At 53.4% G+C, this 18,507-nt stretch overlaps 1 protein-coding gene across 1 annotated transcript in view; it reads right to left on the minus strand.

Moving 5' to 3' along the window:
- The window catches only part of CTNNBL1 (catenin beta like 1), a 113,896-nt gene that overhangs the window by 12,106 nt on the left and 83,283 nt on the right, over positions 1-18,507 (minus strand). The window contains exons 12-13 of the mRNA XM_054981738.1: positions 7,261-7,358; positions 2,975-3,055 (exon numbers count right to left, since the gene is read on the minus strand). Coding sequence (XP_054837713.1) covers positions 2,975-3,055; positions 7,261-7,358 — 179 coding nt within the window. The remainder of the gene's footprint in view (positions 1-2,974; positions 3,056-7,260; positions 7,359-18,507) is intronic.

Consider the following 18,507-nt stretch of genomic DNA (forward strand, 5'->3'; position numbering starts at 1 on the left):
TTTCGAGAACCACAGCTCTCTTCGTCAGATGCAACTTTACTGTAGCATAAGCTTTCGAGAACCACAGCTCTCTTCGTCAGATGCAACTTTACTGTAGCATAAGCTTTCGAGAACCACAGCTCTCTTCGTCAGATGCAACTTTACTGTAGCATAAGCTTTCGAGAACCACAGCTCTCTTCGTCAGATGCAACTTTACTGTAGCATAAGCTTTCGAGAACCACAGCTCTCTTCGTCAGATGCAACTTTACTGTAGCATAAGCTTTCGAGAACCACAGCTCTCTTCGTCAGATGCAACTTTATTGTAGCACAAGCTTTCGAGAACCACAGCTCTCTTCGTCAGATGCAACTTTATTGCAGCATAAGCTTTCGAGAGCCACAGCTCTCTTCGTCAGATGCATCTGATGATGCATCTGACGAAGAGAGCTGTGGTTCTCAAAAGCTTATGCTACAATAAAGTTGGTTAGTCTTAAAGGTGCTACTGGACTCTTTACTATTTTGCCACTACAGACTAACACGGCTCTGGGTCTTATTTTCTGGTTTCTGGATTGTCTCTCCCATTCTGGTCGACCTCTTGGTGCCTCCCCTCCCGCCCCAGCCTCATATTCACCAAGGATACCGCACCTGAGCCTCTGCCTGGCTATGACAGCAGCTTTTGGGAGAAAGCTCAGGAGTCTTCTAGGGCCCCCAGCCCTGCTCAGGGCAGCGGGAATCCCACTGACGCTCACAAGCCATGGCAGGAGTTCCGTCATTTCCCACGGCTTCTGCCCATTCGCCTTGACAGCTCTTGAAGTTTTAAAACGAGAGGCAAGATTTCGAGAGATGTCGGCACTGCCGGCTCCAGCTGACATCTGAAAAGCCTGGCGGATGACACCTGCGATTCTGATTTGGGAGGCAGAACTTGCTGACTGCTCCAGTGGCGAGAACAAGAGCGCGCTTTTGCCATGCCGAGCAGGAGCCTCCTCTCCAGCTCTGACAGCAGGACAAGAATGGCACATGCCAGGAGATTAAACACAAGCCCCTCTCTGGGCGCGCAAGAAGCCGGCATGTGCAATGCCATGGAAGTTGGTAACAACCACTGCACCCCTCCCAGACGTTCCAGAACAAATACCAAACAACCTCATTGCCTCCCCTCCCCCCCTCCAGCTGTCAAGCTGCTAACCTCCCAATGAGAGCTCAGGTGCCATTCCCTATCTGCCGCAAGGTGCCCCACGCCGATGGGAGACGACAGCAAGAAGATGGGCTTCTGCGAAGCTAAAAGGAGCTCCTCTCACACTAATGAGGCCAGAGCGACAGGTGCAGAATGGCGGGCGGGCGGGCGGGGGGGGGGGGAGAGACTCGCAGAAGCAGCGGGCCGTGCGCTCCGCCCCAGTGCCTAGCCAAAGGCTTGTTTCTCTTCCCCTTCTCCGGGGCTCTGGATCCTGGGGAGAGGGAAGAGACACACAAGCCCACTCCTGGGAGATCCTGCTCCAGCACCCAGCCGAGGGAGGGGGAACAGACATGAGCCCCCCACCAGTAACATTTCCCTTGGGGCTGCAGAGCGGGTGGCTGGTGTCTGCCCAGGAGACAAGCAGGTGCCTCCATTCATGCTGCTAAGAAGCTGAGATTGTGGATACGAAATACAGGCCCATTTGGTGAAGAGCCCAAATCCAGACTTTCACAACATACGGAGACTAGAGCACTGCGCACATATAAATAGCCTGGCTGCAGGAGAGACTTCTGCAGTGTAAGACTGAGGCAGGGCGGCAGCAAAAACCCCACTGTGGCCGCCTCGGCGCACCCAGACCGACTGCTCACCGCGTCTCTGCCACAGCTGCAGCCCAGCTCTCCAAGTTGCAACGGCCAGGGAACGCACACAGCCTCTGTCATGAAGACTTCACTGTTTGCTACACGATCGGGCAGGACAGACAAAGGGGTTGTGCTTACTTTGGGGGCAACGTCGGGAGCTGGGCTGACCACCCGCCACTAAAGCCATGCGCCTCACCCTTGTCTTTTGGTCCAACCCTGAGGAACTTCCAAGGCCTGACACAATAGAGACCGGGGGGGGGGGGGGGTTGAGAGATTTCAGCCAGCCTACGCAACAACGTGCCCTGCAGTGAAGAACGCCCTGCGTCTCATGCTGTGCATTAACCCCCATCATTCTCTCCCGCCCTCGATACAATTCCATGCAATTCAAACCATTTGTGGCCACGCTCAAATGCCATTTAAGCTATCAAAACCTACGGACGCTGCTTCGCTTCCGAGAGTCCCATTTCTCCTTTTCAAGGCTGGAACGACTTCGCTGTGGCACAATTAGCATCTAATTTGTAAGTCGTTATGGCGCAAAGTATCCGGTGAGAACATTTTATTGAATAAACCTGCTGAGCATAATTTTCTCACCGAACTCAGAACAAATGCTTCCAGCCCGCTCCTGCCTTCGCCTCCCTTTGGCAGAGATCACTGCAAAGGCCCGGTAATTACATCCCATTTCAGAGGGAGTTAAGAGCCAAGGGACTCTGCCACCTCCGCTCGGAGAAAGGATGAAAAGAGCCAGGGAGAGGACGGGGCACCCCCCTTGCAAGCCGCCGCTTTGAACGTTTCTGCGCTGAGCCTGCTGCAGAGCTGAGGGGATGTCCTGTTCTCTTTGCTCCGTGAAGAATCTGGACAGCCTACTGAGCCCGACTTTGTGGCCCTCTCTGCGGTGCTGCTCTGAGCTTCCTCCCCATCCAGGAGTAGGAGGGACTCCAGCCTCTTTCAGGGCTCCCCCCATTCAGTGCCCACTCCTGCAGAGGAGAGGTCTGGCACACGATCGCCCGTCGGCGACCCCTGTGAAGAGCGAGACATTCTGCCACTTGTGAGCAACGCAGCAAGAGGCACAGAAGCCAGTTGGGATGATGCAAGAAACACTCCCCCCCCCCCCCCGATAAATAAAGCCCAATGGAAAGAGAAGGACTGCAGACACTGTCCCAGGATGGGGCAGGGAGGAACTGACACCTACGTGCTTTTCGCCTTCTATCTTCTTATCGGCTGCCTGCATTGCATCCAGGTACTTGAAATATAACTCCATCAGTCTGTCGACCTGCCAGGGAAAAAGAAAAGAGAGACATGGATGGGATACGCATTCAGCCCTTCAGGGCTGGAGCAAGGAACCCACGAAGCAGATGGCTCCTTCTGCCCGCAACCAGCCAGGCTTCCAGGCTGTGAAAAGACATTCAAGGAGGGCCAAGCAGTGACCATGCCTGGAGTCAGGCAGCTGTGAAGCCAAGGTCATATCCATTCTGCCCCTGCAAAACCAAGCCAAACTAAACTACATTTCACTTTTTTTTTTAAAAAGGAGTCAGGTCCGAGCTTCCCAAATCTGACTCACTTTCCCTACAGCCACATGCAGGGAAGGAGTGTTTTGTGGATGAGCAGCTCCAAAATGGGGCAAATAACTCCCCCCAGGGCCGTTCTGACTTGGAAAACCAGCATGGGGGCAGGGAACCCCCTCCTCCATGCATGCCGCAGCCCCAAGGTAAACATACCCAGCAGCTGTTGTGCGGAAAGCAAGCTAAGCCCAGGGAACCGGGACCCAACTTGTTAAACAAAAGGTATTGTGTAGTTTAGCCCTTTGCACCCCTCTCTTCTCAACTGGAACATGGCAAACCTCTGGCTTCTGCTCCCTGCAGCTCCGCACGAGCCTCGCCCCCAGCTGCCTCGCACTGCCCGGGCCTGGCTCCTTGATGAGGTGGAATCAAAACCCGCCCCATGTTTTCCTTTGCTACTAAACATTAAGAAGTACAGAACTGGGTACAACCCAGAGGGGGCACACACAGGCATGGCAGGGTTCATGCAGAGCCACAGGGCCGGCTGCTTTCCCATATTCTACACAGCCAGACTTCTCTGCTTTACTCCAGAAGAGCACAGAGCATGCCCCAAAGCCTCTGGCGTAGCACAGTGGTTAAGTGGCTGGGCTGTGAACCAGTACTCTGCCGGTTCGAATCCCATTCCTGCCACGCAGGTGGCCTTGGGCCAGCCCCTCCTCTCAGCGCAGCTCCCCGGCTGTACTGTGGCGATAATAAGGACACTGCCTTTGTTCACTGTTCGGAGTGGGGCACTAGTCTGTCTAGAAGGGTGGTATAGAAGCATAACGCGATTATTTTCCTTAGTGGTTGAAAAACACAGGGTGCCAGCTCGCCACATTCAGGAGACCGGCAGAACTGGTCCAGGGAGAGGCCGCCCATCCGCTGGCAGACAGAAGCCCCCGAGGAGCCCAGATGCCGAGCATGAAGACTGCAGCTCAAGCCCCCCCCCCCAGCCCACGGTGGCGCCCCCCAAACTGCACTGCCTCTGAATGTGGAATTTCCATTCAGGTGGTCTTGGGTTTAATAACCACTATCAGATCTCCAGGAATTTGGGGGGGGGGGATAAAAAAGCTGCCTTAACAGCATCATTTTATAGAAGCATTTTGGTCACATTAATTGCTCTTCTTTGCAGAATAAAACCAACAGAACCCACCCCCCTCCCCGAGGGGCTCATTTGCAAATCCCACCAGAAATGTTGACTCACAGAAGCTGCAATTGAGCTACCCTCTAGCCTTCCCTTCCTGGTTCTGGGAGTTATTTTAATAGATTTTTAAACAGATACTTATTTTCAGCCAATATTTTCAGGTGCACTAAAAGCACTCATCATTTAATTCAGTAATCGGGAAACCAAGCTGCCCCCTCTGCACAGGAGTTCCCTGGGGGATGACCCTGCTGCAGACCTTCCACCACCCAGGTGTGATTTGCTGTGCGATGCCAACCTGGACGGTTTCCCCCCCGTCCAGATGCCTCTGCTAGCCACGCGATGCCCATAGGTGGGTTGCCCCAATGCCTTGCCAGTCTGATGGGCAGAATGCTCAACTGGGAGCAAGAGAGGCAGCTCACAGCAAGGGATTTGTCTCGAGGAGTGCCACAGGGCTCTATTTTCTCATCCGTGCCTTTTAATATATATATGAGACCGCTGCATGAGATCGCCTGGGGTTGGCAGTCATCAATATGCAGATGACACCCAGTTCTATATTTAAAAAGAGTCCAGTAGCACCTTTAAGACTAACCAATTTTATTGTAGCATAAGCTTTCGAGAATCACGTTCTCTTCATCAGATGCATGGAGGGCAGAAGGAAACTGGTCAAATATAGAGGAGGAGAGGGGGGGAAGGAGGAGAGGGGGGATGTAAACAACTCCTTTGATATGGAGATGCAGACAGCTCCTTTTGGTGTGGGGATCAGTTTGCTTGTGTAAAGATTCAAAGGAGTTTGCCGTGTTAGTCTGTAGTAGCAAAATCAAAAAGAGTTCAGCAGCACTGCAGCACAAGCCCTCGATAACCACAGTCCTCCCCGCCAGATGCATCTGACCTGTCTGGGTTCTGAACTGGTGCTTTGAGGCGGAGGTTAGGTGGCTAAAATAGAACAAGTCAAGTCAGAGGCGATGCTGGTTGGGGAGGCTGATGTTCTAGAGGGAAGGGATCTACTCGTCCTGGACAGAACGAAGTTGGCTTTTTGCAGGTGAGGTTAAGAGCTTGGGGGTGCTTATGGATCCTGCCTGCTCTTTGAAAAGCAGATTGGCAGGGTGGCATTTGCTGGAAAATCAATAATGCTAGGAAAAGGGGAAGGCAGTAAGAAAAGAGGAAGACCTAAAATGAGACGGCTGGACTCAATAAAAGAAGCCACAGCCTCCAGCTTGCAGGATCTGAGCAAGTCTGTTAATGAGAGGACGTTTTGGAGATCTTTCATTCATAGAGTCACCGTAGGTCGGAGGCAACTTGACGGCACATAACACACACACACACACGGTAGCATAGAGAACCTTCTGATGGCTGCATCTGGTTTGCCATCTCTCATGCTGATCTGGCCATGCTGCTCCTTGCTTCTCATGGCTGGATTGGTGTAGCACAGTGGTTAAGTGGTTTGGCTGAGAATCAGCTCTCTACTGGTTCGAATCCCACCGCTGCCATGAGCTCAGTAGGTGGCCTTGGGTAAGCCCCTCCTCTCAGCCCCAGCTCCCCAGCTGTATTGTGGGGATAATGTAACACTAATGTGTTCACCACTCTGGGTGAGCAGTATAGCAGAGAGTGGTATAGAGTGATATAGAAGAAGGGTAATCCTTATTATTGTTATTTGTTTATTTATTTTCGACTTTTATTCCGCCCTCCCCACATTTCCAGCAGGCTCAGGACCTGTTGTTGTTGTTGTTGTTGTTAAAATGCTCAATAGGGGGCTGCCCTGGATAACAACCTAGGAACTACAGGTTGCGGCAGGCCGACTGTTGTCAGGGGCCACCTGCTGGGCTCAGGCGCTGCCTGTTTCGAAACAACTGCATTGGTGGCCAGTCTGTTTCTGAGCTCAATTCAAGGTGCTGGTTGTGCCCTTTAAAGAGAACCACATATCCGGACTGTCTCCTTGCGTATGTCCCTGTGCACCAGCTACGGTCTTCAGGCAGCCACCTGCTGGAGAGCCTCCTTTCAGGGTGACCTGCCCGGCATCCACCGGACCTGGGCCCTTTCCCACTGTGACTCCTGCACTGTGGAATGCGCTCCCTGAAGAGGTGAGAGGAGCCCCCAACTTGGAGACCTGCAGGAGGTGCTGCGAGGACTGCCTGTCTGCCAGGGGCGTTCAGGGGGTTTAACAGCAGCAGCAGCAACTGCACTTATAGACCTCTCTTCTAGACAGATGAGTGCTTCACCCAGAGTGGTGAACAAGGTCAGTGTTATTATTATCCCCCCAATACAGCTGGGGAGCTGGGGCTGAGAGGAGGGGCTTGCCCAAGGCCACCTGCTGAGCTCAGGGCAGGAGTGGGATTCGAACCAGTAGAGTGCTGGTTTGCAGCCGAACCACTTAACCACTGTGCTACAGCAGTTTAAATGACAGGCATTTTTCAGGGGGGGGGGTAGGGAAGGATTGGGGGATTAATTTAGTTTGATTTTCACTGTCAATGTTTTAACCGGTTGGCCACTGTGGGTCAGACGGACTGCTGGCGGCTCCAGCAGGGCGCTTCACCCTCTGACTGACGCTGAGTGGGCTGCATCAGGCAGCAGACCTTGGAGTGACAGCCGGGGGGCCAGGCAGGGAGACGGACTGCGCCTCAGATTCATTCGTGGGCCAGGAAGAGAGGGGGTGCCCCTGGATCTTCCATCCGAGGCGATGCTCTCCTAGTTCCATCTGGGAGAATCAATACAGCCAGCCAGGGCCAACCCACTCCTTCCCCTGGACCCCAGATCTTCCCACAGAACTGGGCACTGTCCCAGGTGCCCACCCCTTCTCACCTTCTCGCTGTCATTCTCTGTAAATTTGTTGAGCAGACGGGTCCTCTGCTGTCCCCTCAGGTTCCTCAGGAGAGAAGCTAGGATGGAGCAGACGTGTTCTGGAGAGGGGGACACAGGAAGGGTTGCATCAGTGCTTAGTTCTCATGGCCCCTTCTTACATGCCCAGGGCAAGGCCGATCGCCACCTTGGAGTCAGCTAGGTCACTGGGAGTGTGTGTGTGTGTGTGTGTGGGAAGTAGTTGTGAATTTCCTGCATTGTGCAGGGGGCTGGACTAGATGACCCTAGAGGTCCCTTCCAACCCTATGATTCTATGAATCCGGTCAGGGAGCTCATGTGTTTGTCTGACTTACAGCTTTTTTAATCCTCACTTTGTCTCCTCCAGGCACCGAAGGTGGTGGGGGTGTCTGTTCACAGTCTTGCTTCCTGCCCAGCTACGGGCTGGCCTCATGGACTGACAGACCCTGAAGCCACCACATGCGGGGCAAGTGACTGGGACAGGAGAGGGACAAGCTGTGTTGGAGAAAGCAGCTCCCAAACGCCCTGATCCTGCACCCTGGTCTGGCCTCATTCACAAGCCCCTTGCGCCAAAGAAAGAGAGACACAGAGGAAGGCTCGTCGCACACCACCTGGGACACTCAGTGGCCCGTCTGGCACGGGGAACGATCCCTTCCAGCGCCCCAGTTTGATTCTGCGTGCGAGCAAAATGCGCTGCTCAAGTCAGCCCTTCCCCCCCAATTTAAGGCTGGCTGGATCGCCCCTCCCCCAATGGTTCTGATCACGCAGTTCCTTCCATCCAGTACCTTCCCCACAAAACAAAAGCAGGCAGAATAATACCCCTTTTACAAAGGATTGCAAGTTTTGGACGTACGCAGAACTATTGGCTGTTCTTCCACCTGCGGAGGAGCGCCACTCAGCAGAGAGCGCAGATTCCGCCCACGCTAGCCACAAGTGGCAGCAAAACAGTGCGCGCCGCCTTCCGCGCTGCACCTCCCGTGTTGCACTCACACAGACGCGCACACACTTCTCCGCTGGTCTAGCTGATGCAAGGGCAAGAGCTCAGCTGCCAAGGATGTGCTTCACGCGCGCATCACTGCATCCCCAGCAAAAGCGTGAGATAACAAGAAAGAGCCTCGCCCGAGACGCTGGGGAGCGGCTGCCAGCCAGAGCAGACAATATTGGCCTGGCTCAGGATAAGGCAAATCTTGGTGCTGCAGTAGGGGAGCCACTGCCTTGCACGTGTGGCACACCAGTTACCGGATCTTGGCTGCAGAGTCAGGAGACGCCAACCGCCAATCAAAGCAGACAACGCTGGGCTGGGGAGGCAGGTGGCTCCCCCCCCCACACACACACATCTGAGGGATTACCCTTCTCCCATCGACACAGCAACAGGTGCCAGCTCACCCCCACGTGGGGCACAAAAAGCCAGCAAAGTTTCAGCACGGACAGCTCCTTTGGTGCCAGATGCTGAATTCTGCCCAGGGCTGGGGCAGGATCAGGGCCCTGCCTGTCCAGGACCTAAGCCCTTGATTAGGACAGAGGGCCCATTCCCTCTCTCTAACAATGGCAACAATTACAACATGCACAGCCATGCTCTGTGATTCGTGCAAATCTCAGCTTGCAGACATTTTACCTTCTCTGCACTGCCTATGTGCAAATCCTGCTGATTAAGACTGATTGGGGGGGCACATAAAATGCTCCCCTTGTTGCCTTGCAGGAGGGAAGGGAGGGTCGGAATGTCCTCCGGTCCAGAGGGGGAGACACAGAATCCAGAAGAGACGGGGCCCTTTCCTTGCTGCTGCCAAGACAGACGCACGGGCGCTTTCACACCTCTGCCTTGGCTTGGGGCCATGAGAAATGGAGATCAATTTCACCAAGCGCAAGTGACATTTACTTGCTTGCAAGGGGACGGGGGGAGAGACTTTCAATAAACCAAAGGCTCCTTTTCCCTGAAGGGGTTGAAGAGGGGCTCCAGGAGGCCCTCGACTGTCCCACATGATGGACAAGCCCCACAATCCACATCTGGGCAGTGCAGAGCAAGCAAAGGACAAGCTGGTTCTGAGCACAGGTTTCATTAGCTGCTAATAAATGTGGCTTCCTCAGCAACAGATTTCAGCCTGCGGAGGTGTCAATTTTTCACACGCCAAGGAGATGGGGAGAAGTGCCGGCAGGGAGAGGAGAGGAGATAACAGGTTTATCAGGTGGCCGGCCCCCGCTCGGCAGCTCCATCATTCCGACGGGGCAAGATGGAGGTGAGGGATGGCCGAGGAGACGCCGGCACACAACCTGTGTCAACACGGCAGTCGGCGGGAGGCAGCCACGGTGGCGGCGTGCACTACATCAAATCCGTGGCCTCTGCTTTAATAAGAGGAGTGTGGAAAACTCAGAGCCCCGGCAAGACTGTTTGCAAATAATAGGAGTCCCAGGGGCTCTCTCTGCTGGCTGGAGAGACAAAGATGGATGGCGGCACGGCTGCAGCTCGAGTTTCAGCCCTGGGAAAGGGGAGACAAACCGCCCCCCCCCAACATCATCAGAGCCTGCACTCAAAAGCGTGCATTTTTAAATACGTTCACTAATGCCTAGAACACATAGCAACTAAATGCTCAGGTGGGGCTCCAGGCCCACAGCCAAAGATCTGGCCTGCCTGCACCCAGGCCCCCCTCCGCATGAGCCTCCCTTCCTCGCATGGCGGCAGCAAGGGGAGAAACTGGCGAGCCCTCTCGAATGCTCTCCGGGCATATTGCTAACTTAACAGAAGAGAGCAAAAGCCGCAGGAGCAGAAGTACAACCTCTAGCACCAGAGCTGGGAGTCTCTGGGACCCAAGACATCGTCCATGGGCCACGTCCTCGGAGAACGCTGGCCCCAGTGGCCAGGCCCCGCTCCTGGATCTGGGATGCAAAGGAGGAGCCGGCGAGCCCAGAGACAGAACAGTTCCAGGAATTCTAAAGTGAAGCCATGGAGAGCGCATACGCACGCACGCACGCACGCACACACACACACACCCGTCATCAAAGGAAATTTGGGGAAGAACGGAAATACATGCAAACTTAATTTCCTATCAAACCGAAACTTATTCCGCTGCTTTGACAACACAAAATGTATCACTTATAACTTAATCAGTATGTCAGATTGTACTAATTGACATTTAGGGCATTTGAAAGTATAAATGCCTTCGCCTTCTGCAAGCAAAAATGTCAATATGCCCAAATACTTGGGAGAGCTGCAAACTGCCACACTTCAGTGCATGGATAAAACACTGCCTGGTATTCTTAATGCCTGGTATTCTTAATGTTTGCTATCTGAGAGGTAGGGAAAAATAATGAAATTAGAAAACAAATATTGGAGTAAAGAAAAGAAGTGTATTATTTAGACAGAATCATTCTCATACAGTCACAACAAAGAAACCTAACAGCATTCCTGGATATCAAGTGAAACTTCCCAACACCAAAAACACTGAACTCTAAAATAATTTATCATCAAACACATCATAGCATATTAATTGTGGACAAAATTGAGACGATTTGGACACTGAATTAAACACATCAGTGGAAATATGATTAAAGAATACAACAATAATAATAACTGTGCTTATATACCACTCTTCTCGACAGATTAGTGCCTCACTCAGAGCAGTGAACGAGTTAGTGTTATTATTATCCCCACAATGCAGCTGGGGCTGAGAGGAGGGGCTTACCCAAGGCCACCTGCTGAGCTCATGGCAGGAGTGGGATTCGAACCACCAGAGTGCTGATTCGTAACTGAAAACCACTGTGCTACAGGAATAATTACCGTTATCTAATGTTGTGGATTATCTTACATGACATTACATAAATTGTTTCAAGCTATACATTTTGAGTGAGCAATTCCTGGTTAAAAGATTTCACTGTTTCCAAAATGGGGCGAAGTCAGTTTTCAGTGCTCCTCCAAAACGTCCCAATTTTTCCATGAGAAAAACTGAAAGATGTTTTTTTTAAAAAGTAGGATTTGAGTCCAGTGGCACTTTAGATACCAACAAGATTTTCAGGGTATAAGCTTTCGAGAGTCAAAGCCCCCTTCTTCAGATATAGGGGGGAGTAGAGATCCTTGAGACTTTATATCTCAACGCACCTCCTGACTGGGATATAAAGGCTCAGGGAACTCTATTACCCTCTGTATCTGAAAAAGAGAGCTTTGATTCTAAAAAGCTTGCTGCCTGAAAATCTGGTTGGTCTCTAAGGTGCCACTGGACTCAAATCCTGCTGTTCTGCTGCAGTCCAACACGGCTACCCACCCTACTCTACACTCCCCTCCCCCACCCTCACCTTCACACCTGCTCTAGAGGTGCTTGCAATCCCGTCTTTGATGTCTCCCTTCGCTGCGTAAGAAAGTCTGAGCGTTCCTTTGCCTGCTTACAGACCTGGGGCTACACTTCAGGCATCGGCAAAAGAGCAGACGCAGTTTTACAAAGCAAATTCCCCAGACAGCAGCACCGAGAAACACAACTTCATCCGCCTCAAGAGCTCCTGCCCCAGGGAGAACGATATTCGAGTCCAGTAGCCCCGTAGAGGCGGACCGACTACTTCTTCCAGGCCCCAGGGAGTGCAACCCAAACGGAGCAGCTGAAAGAGGGCCCTTGAAGATGACACGGCAGACCTGAGGGTTTCGTCCCCTCTACTGCAAGGGCAGTCAAATCCATCACCTCCTGCCATATTCCAGGTCAGACCGCTGCTGCAGAGCCCAGTGCTGTCTGCAGCCTGGCTGCAGCTCTTTAAGACTTGCAGGCAGAGAAAGACTTTTTCCAGTACCCAAGATCTGTACCGTAACTTGGTACCAAGTTACCAGCTCCCTCCCTCCGTGGGAAGGGGCACCCAAGGACCAGCCTCTTAAAACGTATTTTATGGCGGTTCGCTTAGGAATTCGGGATGCCAAATGTGGAGATTATCCCACTGAGTCCCTACAAGCACCCCGTGAGCTTGATCACTGGGGCCGGAACACCAAGCAGGCAGCTGACAGCTAAGCGAGCATCACAGCCGAGGAAAGATTTGAACCCGGGTCGCTAATGGCCAAAACCAGCCCTGGGAACAGCAGCCAAGGCCTGCCCAGCCCCCTCCCCTCCCTCCACTAAACAAACTGGCAGAGGAGACTTGCGATGCAGGCAGTGTTTAAAATACCCTAATTAGATTGATCTTGACTTTGGAGCTGGCGTGCCGGAATACAGATTAATCTGTCCTGGAGCTGCAGTGCTGGCAGCGGAAGCAGCAGGAGGTCCCGTCAAATCACGCCATCAACCCGCCCCCCCCTTGCGCCTTTGTTGTTATTTTCTCTCCCGCCCTGCACTTTATTTTACGTTATAATGGACATCTGCCTAGCAGGGGAGGATGGGCGGGCGGAGGGGCGACACGGGCACTCCGAATACGGGAACAGTTCCCGTCCTTCCTGCGAATTCTCACAAAGGAGAGGTGGGGCAGACGGCCAACCAAAGGAATGGAAGAAAGAAAGCAAGGGAGGAGCTTGGCAGAGGCCCCTCTGATCTCCAGTCAGAAGACAAGGGCGGTTCTGTGCCCTCCTTGCCAATCCACACGCCACCCCTCTTTGTTTGTTATTTGTCAGAAAGGCAGGAGATGTTCTCATTCCTCTCCAGAATAGGGCAGCTCCTCTGCCCACCAAAATGAGGGCTGCCTCCTTGGGCCAAGAAATCTCTGCGCAAGACTGAAAGGAGGCCCCGGGGTCAGCCTGACCCCTGGACATTTCTTTCTTCTGTGCTACAGACGTCGACTTGCAATGGTCTATAGAATGTGAACTGCAGCATATGAAAATGGGGGGGGGGGTGCGCACGGCGTGGAGATCCTTTTGACCATGAAAGCACAACAGAAAACCACAGGATTTCCCTACTTTGCACCCAACCGTTCAATTTTTTTAAAACATATGCAGTTGGCCAAAAGTGAATTCTTTTTGAGATATTAAAAAGACCACATGGATCCAAATGCAAAAAAAACTGGACATTATACTTAAGGGACTGAGTTAAAACTAGTCGGTCCCTGTGTACTGCTGGACCCGAATCTGGCTCTTCTGCTACAGATCAACTTGGCTATCCACCTGAAACAAAAGCTAAGCGGCAGAAAAGAGCCAGAGCCCGGTAGCACCTATAAGGCTAACGAAGTTTGTGGTAGGGGAGGAGCTTTTTGTGAGTCACAGCTCATTTTTTCAGCTAAGTGTCAGTAATATTTATGGTGCAATCATAAACAAGAGTCTACGTTCACTGATTTCAATAGACTTAGACTGGCTTAACTCTCCTTAGGATTGCCCTGTTTTCCTATTACACTGGACCCCTGCCCCTCAGAAACCCCTCCGAATGTACATGGGTGCTCCTTCCTTCTCAGCCCCACCAATAAAAACCTGCCCTCGTTGATCAACGAAGTCAAGTTCTGCCAGACCTCCCAAGGAACAGAAGATCCACAACAGGGCCAAGCCTTCAGGGAGTCCTGCCAATGGGAACCCAGTGGACGGGGGGGGGGGGGCCTCCGAAGAATGTGCAGCCCAGAAATGGCCCCTTCAATTGTGCCAACAGACAGCGAGGTGGTGGGCGGGGAATGAGCACGACTGGATTTGAAAACTGCAAAGAACATCATGTTTTGAGAGGAGAAAGCAAGGCGGCTCCTGAGACGTGGCAAAGGGCCCAGCGTGCCCCAGCTCTCTACGCAGAGGAAGAAAAATACCCAGAGCGGAGAGTCGGTCCCCCTGCACCCAAAGTATTGGACCCCTGGTCCACCAAGGCCAGTCCTGCCTCCTCTACCTGGCAACCAAGAAAAGGGGCATGTGTGTGCCACCAATGTTAGGTCTGGGAGGGGGAAACGAAACAAGGTTCAGCGGGCGAATTGTTTTACTCACAAAAGGATCGATAATTGTAACAACTCTCCCACTGCCCCTCTGTTCTTTTCCTTACTCTACCTGGCAGCGGCTCGTCGGGGTCTCAGGCGGAGGTCTTTCCCATCAACCTGCTCCTTTTACCTGGAGGTGCTGGGGGTTGAACCTGGGACCTTCTGCATGCGAGGCAGATGCTGTGCTACCAAGCCACGGCCTACCAGACGGGAGGATAAAACAGAGCAGTGAGGAGCAGGGACGTGGGCCTGAACTCCTGGGAGGTAGGGGTGGGAGGACAGATGGGTCAATTTCCTGCCCAGTGGGTCCGGGTTTGTTGGGGAGGTTTCGAGGCTCGCCCCTTCTGGGCCTTATCACGTCCCGACCCTCCAAGGATCTGCTGTCCACGGTGCAGGCAAGTCCTGCATCTAAAAGAACTCCACAACTTGCAACGTGGCTGCCAGAAGCACTGGCTTGCCTGGAGGGGCAGCCAAGCTCTCCTTCCCAGTCGACAGCCTCAGCATTCCCGACAGACAGCCCTCCCCTCCCCACCCCCCCGCCAGGGCCCAGAAATCACAATGAGGTCACATTTTGCCTCCTCCTCGAGTGCTTCTAATTTTTCCTTTTTATTACCCAACCCCAAGTATTTAGGCAATTAACAAATTAATTTTCTTCAAGCTACTTGACACCTTGATTCATTAAGTCCGTGATGCTGCCAGCGAGATGCATGAGACGCCAGGCAGGAGATTTACACGTTCCAGGCAGCATGTCAGCTTAACTTGTCATGGGGAGAGTTAAATGGGGAGCAACTGCGGCCTGGACGAGCCTCTCTTGCAGGGCCAGAAAGGGGAGCCCAGCCGCAGGGACCTGCTTGCGCCAGCAGCGACCACGGGACCCCCCCCCCTCCAGATTCATGCCAGCCTGTGACAGGCAGCAGGGGATGAAGGGAGAGAAAAAAGGCCCCCAACCCCTTGGCAAAACCAAGGGGTCGTGAACGAGGCACAAGCGGCCACGTACCACCAATGGCAGCAGGCGTGCGCCGTGGTGGAGGGCGTCCTTCGTTGTACACAGAATCCACCCAGCATCCCAAGAATAGCTCAAGACAGTGTGCGTGGCTGGAACTCCCTGCATTTTGCCTGCACACAACCAAGTGTTTGTCTTGGGCAGACATGCAGAGATGAAGGTCCTTGAACTTGTGGCCGTAAAAAGGAGGTGGGCCAAATCCCCACCAGCTGCAAAAAAGGCAGTGCCATGGGTTCCACATGAACAGAGCCAGTTTGGCGTAGTGGTTAAGAGCACGGGACTCCGGGTTTGATTCCCCGCTCCTCCCCTTGAAGCCAGCTGGGTGACCTTGGGCTAGTCACGGCTCTCTCAGAGCTCTCTCAGCCCCACCCACCTCACAGGGTGTTTTGTTGTGGGGATAATAATGACATACTTTGTAAACCACTCTGAGTGGGCATTAAGTGGTCCTGAAGGGCGGTATATAAATCGATCGTTGTTGTTGTTGTTGTTATCATTATTATTCATCTCCCCCTGACAGCTGCTCAAGGCAGAGAGAGCTCGAAACCCCTGGCCCTGAGAGCCAGCTCGCCCCTAACAGGGCTGTGGGGACTCCCTTGTCCTGGGGCTTGGGCAGTGAGTCCTGGGCCTCGGGTCACAGCATCTCCTGCCCTCCACTGTGCTGCAAGAGGCAGGGCTAAGGGCACCTAACACTCAGCGCCCGAGGTCCTCCAGTAAAGAACAGACGCGCAGGCAGGACAACGGAAGAACACAGCTGTGAGTCTCACGCGTGCCGGAGCTCATCACGACTGCTCCGGAGAGCAAACGATGACCCCTTTCGGCAACCTGCAGTGGGCATAATGGCTCCAGTCTGCTTTGGGGAGAACTTCAGTAGCCTCTGGCCTTGTTCCCAGCCCTCATGGGACGAGGAAGACATGCAAGGCAACACTGCCAAAGGACCAGGGACCAAAGGGAGCCTCACGTGGAGTTCGCCAGTTGTTTAAGAGTGGGTTTGGGGGGGCCCTCCCTGGCGCCTGTGGTGCCGCAAGGCCTTTCCTGGCAGATGCTGTCCGTTACCATGGCCAAGAGCAAGGACTGCCCGGGGAGTCCTCTAACCACGATTTAGCCGGATTAATTGCCTCAGAAAGGTCACTGCCTCCGAGAGTCCTCCACGGCACTCCTCCGTCCACTCCTGGGAGGCCTGCCTGGCTTCTGCTTCTCCAGGGATCTTGATCCTTCATCAAGAAGATTATAACAAGCCACTAATCCCAAAACAAATAGTCTCAGCGCTGGGCAGAATTAGACTTTTGGGTGGGTACTAATTTCAGTCATTAACTTTCTGTCACCTGCAGCAAACCGTAATCCCCCCCCCCTGGTCCATCATCTGGGATGGGGGAAGGGGATGTATTTTATAGGAAGACACAAGAGGCCATTTTTACAGGCATTTGGAGTGCCCAGACAACCAGCTGGTTGGCTTCCTCTGCGGGCCGAGGCCGGCTCGCCTTGCACAGTGTCTGCAAGGTTCTGGGTTGGGGGGTGCAGATGCACCCACTTTGCAACGTCACCGACGAATGTATGCAGGCCTCCCTCCAAGGCTAACTCCATTAAATTGCACTGTGAGCAAATGGGGGGGGGGGGGTTGCAAGGAGAAAGAAGGTCAAACGTGTCCACAGCACCGCAGTGCCGCAAAGAGGAGACCCTTTCCCAAGACCAGCAAATGAGAGATGAGGAAATGAGCCGAATGGTTTGGGCTCAGTCCTGGCATGCTACTGGCCGAGAAGATCCTCATGCACCAATGCCCCCATCCCCTCGCTGGTGAAACTGACAGCAGCCCATACACAGGCTTTCTCTGTGGTGGCCCCCACCCTGTGGAGCGGCCTGCCTAAGGAGGTCAGGAGAGCCCCCGCTGTCCCAGCTTTCCCCAAATGATGCAAACCAAATTGTTCAAAAAGGCATTTTTCTCAGCTAAGAAGGCTGTAAGGTAGGGAGGGGGTCTCAGATGATCTGCTAATGAGTTAGGAACCGAGAGACCTCACTGCTACGTTGCATTGGACTCCTGCTAATGCTCCGTCTTTGTGAACTTGTATCTATTTAGTCTATGGCATTGTTTACGGAAATGTTCCTGGTATTGACTGTACTAATCTCACACTTGTGTAATCCGTCTTGGGTCTCAATGAGAGAGGCGGGCTAGCTGGACTAGCAGCCAGTGGCTTTTGAGGAGCTTTCTGGGTGCCAGAGATGCAAGACACACCCGGGGGGTGGGGGTGGGGATCCCTGCTTTTCTTCCCATGCTGTGCTCCACGGAGCATGCTCACTTTCAATATGTTCACATTGCCGAATCAATCAAGCCACTGAATCAAGGCACCCAGGGCACGCGGCCCTTGCTTGGCCACGGGGCTCCTAGCTCGCTTAACCGAAGGGAATCATCTTGGGCAACATGCACACCTTCTCCGGGGAAGATCTCCAAGATAATCCTGGAACCCCGAAAGCTATTGGGGGGCTGCCCAGATTACGAAATGGAGTGATTACGATCCGTTGGCTGCCCATCGCAGCAGCCCTCCGCCACCTCAGAGGCTCCAGGTACAAAAAACCGACTCCTTTCAGCACAAAAGACAGCCGCATTGATGAGCTTTCGTTGCAATCTTCAAAGGCTGCCAAGTACACTGCGATTAAATATCCTTCCCTATCTCCCCTCCGCAGCCTGGAGATTAGGGCGCACGCGGTGGCCTCCGGTTTAGGCAGCGAAGGCAGGCAACTAATCTCCCCTATCAAAAGGAGGGGGTTTTTTGTTTGTTTGTACATACAAGATCAGAAGGTGGCACAAACAACAGGCAGGCTCTCCAAGCAGCACTGTTATCGCAGGGACAGATAACAGCAATAATTAAAAATCTATAGCAGGAAAAGTAGGCTGCTTTGCCGGATTGGAACAGCTCACGGGTGGGCGGATGGGCACAGAGAGAGCAGAACCCACCTCGGAAGCTTCCCATTGCAGTGGGCACACCCGCAACGCCAGGGTGGTGGCCACGGAGGGGAAAGAGAGGGGCCCGTTCCAGATTCCTGCTGAGAAGCGCTCGGGCTGGCTCTGGGAAAACGCAGCTGACGTTAGCCAAGTCAAGGCAGCAGCACTCGGGGCATCTGCTGGCCCCGTCCTCCCTGACGGACACTTTCCCCATCGAGTCCTCCCAAAATTGCCTGGTTCCTCACTTGCCACCGGCCCCAACTTCTCCCCAGCCATCCAATTGCCAGTGGCTGTTCTGTGCCTCTGCCTGCTGAGGCATTTCCATGTTCTGCACGGTACCAAGTCAAAGCTGGGTAGCAGAGGGGTCTATGGACACCAGAACTGGGGAAGGGAGAACGGACAAGCCCAGCTTTCCAGGATCAGTTCAAAACCAACACAGCTACAAGTCAGCAAT

This window comes from Eublepharis macularius, chromosome 5 (assembly GCF_028583425.1).
Source record: "Eublepharis macularius isolate TG4126 chromosome 5, MPM_Emac_v1.0, whole genome shotgun sequence".
Taxonomy (NCBI): Eukaryota; Metazoa; Chordata; class Lepidosauria; order Squamata; family Eublepharidae; genus Eublepharis; species Eublepharis macularius.